The 1938-nt window shown below is 49.2% G+C and overlaps 1 gene segment (V, D, J or C); it reads left to right on the top strand.

Annotated features, from left to right (window-relative positions):
* Positions 1 to 1219: 1219 nt before the first annotated feature.
* LOC104872218 lies at positions 1220 to 1634 on the top strand. The segment is given in 2 exon segments: positions 1220 to 1265; positions 1372 to 1634. Coding segments are annotated over 2 exon segments (309 nt in total).
* The last annotated feature ends 304 nt before the right edge of the window (positions 1635 to 1938 follow it).

Raw genomic sequence — 1938 nt, 5'->3', positions numbered from 1 at the left:
GTTCCACAGGTTGCACAGTAGGGGAAGTGCAGAAACCCCACTCCCCATCATGCCACTGGCGGAGGATGCTTGAAGTGTTGCAGAGCAGGAGGACTTTTCCTGTCTTTGGTAGTTAGGGCTAGGATGCTTCTGGAAGCCACAGGGGTGGAGTCTGGGGCATTCCAGGGCTTATCCCTCAGCTGAATTTCCCCAGTACGCTGTCCAATCGCGGGCACTCTACTGTGACTGGATGATCCTTCCCTCCTTCTGCTCAGGCACTTTAGGGGTGAGGCAAACCTGGGGCACTTCTGCAGCCAGTTTGAGCCCCAAGCCCTTTCACATACAATGCAAACCCACCTCCCTATTGCTGCTCCACATGACTGTGAGCCAGGGCACAGCTTCACCTCACTCATCATCCACTGACTCTGGAAGACAGCTTGGCCCAGGTCAGGGCTCCATTTCTCAGGGAGGAGCAGAGTTGGTTTTGCTGCCTGCCCACCTCCAGTGCACTGTGCTGTCTCTATTCTGTGGTGCTGAGATATCTTTTCTGCAGGAATGAGTCCCAGTTTTTCTCCTCTGTCACTTGTCTTATGGTTATGATGTCACCTCCACTCACTTTGGTTCCTCTCCAGACTGCTGTTTTCCAGACACTTGGCACTTTGTTCTGGAGAAGCTGAGTTTTTCGCACTGGCCAGTCTGATATATTCTCCTACAGTTGTAAATTCAAGTATATATACACAAATATATACATATGTATTATATGAATATGATTAAATTTTCCCGTCTAATAAGCACTAACGGATACTGTTACCGGCCCAGTCTGTACTTTAACATAGCCTCATTGCGTTGCCTGGGCCCCAGGCTGTGCACTACCCAGGCTTGCATCCAGATGTCCCCCAATGAATCATGCACTATATCTGGGATACTTCAGAGCTGGTGAATCCATGTTTTGTGCTGCTGTATTTAAGGATGTACTTAAGGCTGTACTTAAGGTGCTAAATGAGTGCACCTACTGGAATTTGCATAGTTCAGGGAGTGAAGTGTGAGTGGCGATGCACTAAATCTTTTAGCCTGCATGGGATGGAAAATGATAGTTACACAGTCAGAGGACATGCAAATAGGGCCACTGTCTGCTGATAAAAGTAGCTGAGCCCAGACCCTGCAGCTCTGCAGAGGAGCCCAGCCCTGGATGCCCAGCTGTTTCCCTTCAGTGATTAGGACTGAGCACAGAGGGTTCACCATGGAGCTTGTGCTGAGCTGGGTTTGCCTGGCTGCTCTTTTAAAAGGTAACTAATGAAGAATAAGAGGTAATTACTGTGTGCGTGGACCAGAGTGGGATAAACAGTGGAAATGTGTGACATTCTCCTGAGCAGGATGTTTATCTGTTTGCAGGTGTGCAGTGTGAGGTGCAGCTGGTGGAGTCAGGAGGAGGCTTGGTGCAGCCTAAGGGGTCCCTGAAACTCTCCTGTGTGACCTCGGGATTCACCTTCAGCAATTACTATATGTACTGGTTCTGCCAGGCTCCAGGAAAGGGCCTAGAGTGGGTTGCTGTTAGTAGAAACAAGGCTAATAGTTATACAACAGAATACGCTACATCTGCGAAAGGCAGATTCACCATCTCCAGGGATGACTCCACAAGCACACTGCATCTGTAGATGAAGAGCCTGAAAGTTGAGGACACAGCTGTGTACTACTGTGCTAGAGACACAGTGAGGTGACCTCAGTGTGAGCCCAGACACAAACCTCCCTGCTGTGGTCCTCAGGACCAGCAGGGGTTGCACAGGTCACACTGAGCTGAGTGTCAGCCCAGGACAGGTGCAGAGGGTGGCCCAGTGTGATTTCCTGTCAGGATCTGAAGCTTCCTGTCTACATGACATATTCCCCAGGAGATTCTGCATTCATGACTCCATATTTTCATGTCCCTGAATTAAATTTGATTCCATAGTGCATTAGTTACTT

Source organism: Fukomys damarensis, unplaced genomic scaffold (assembly GCF_012274545.1).
Source record: "Fukomys damarensis isolate Sample0158 unplaced genomic scaffold, DMR_v1.0_HiC HiC_scaffold_36212, whole genome shotgun sequence".
In the NCBI taxonomy this organism is placed as follows: Eukaryota; Metazoa; Chordata; class Mammalia; order Rodentia; family Bathyergidae; genus Fukomys; species Fukomys damarensis.
The sequence above is the reverse complement of the archived record's forward strand: the minus strand, read 5'-3'. Positions and strand labels throughout refer to the sequence as shown.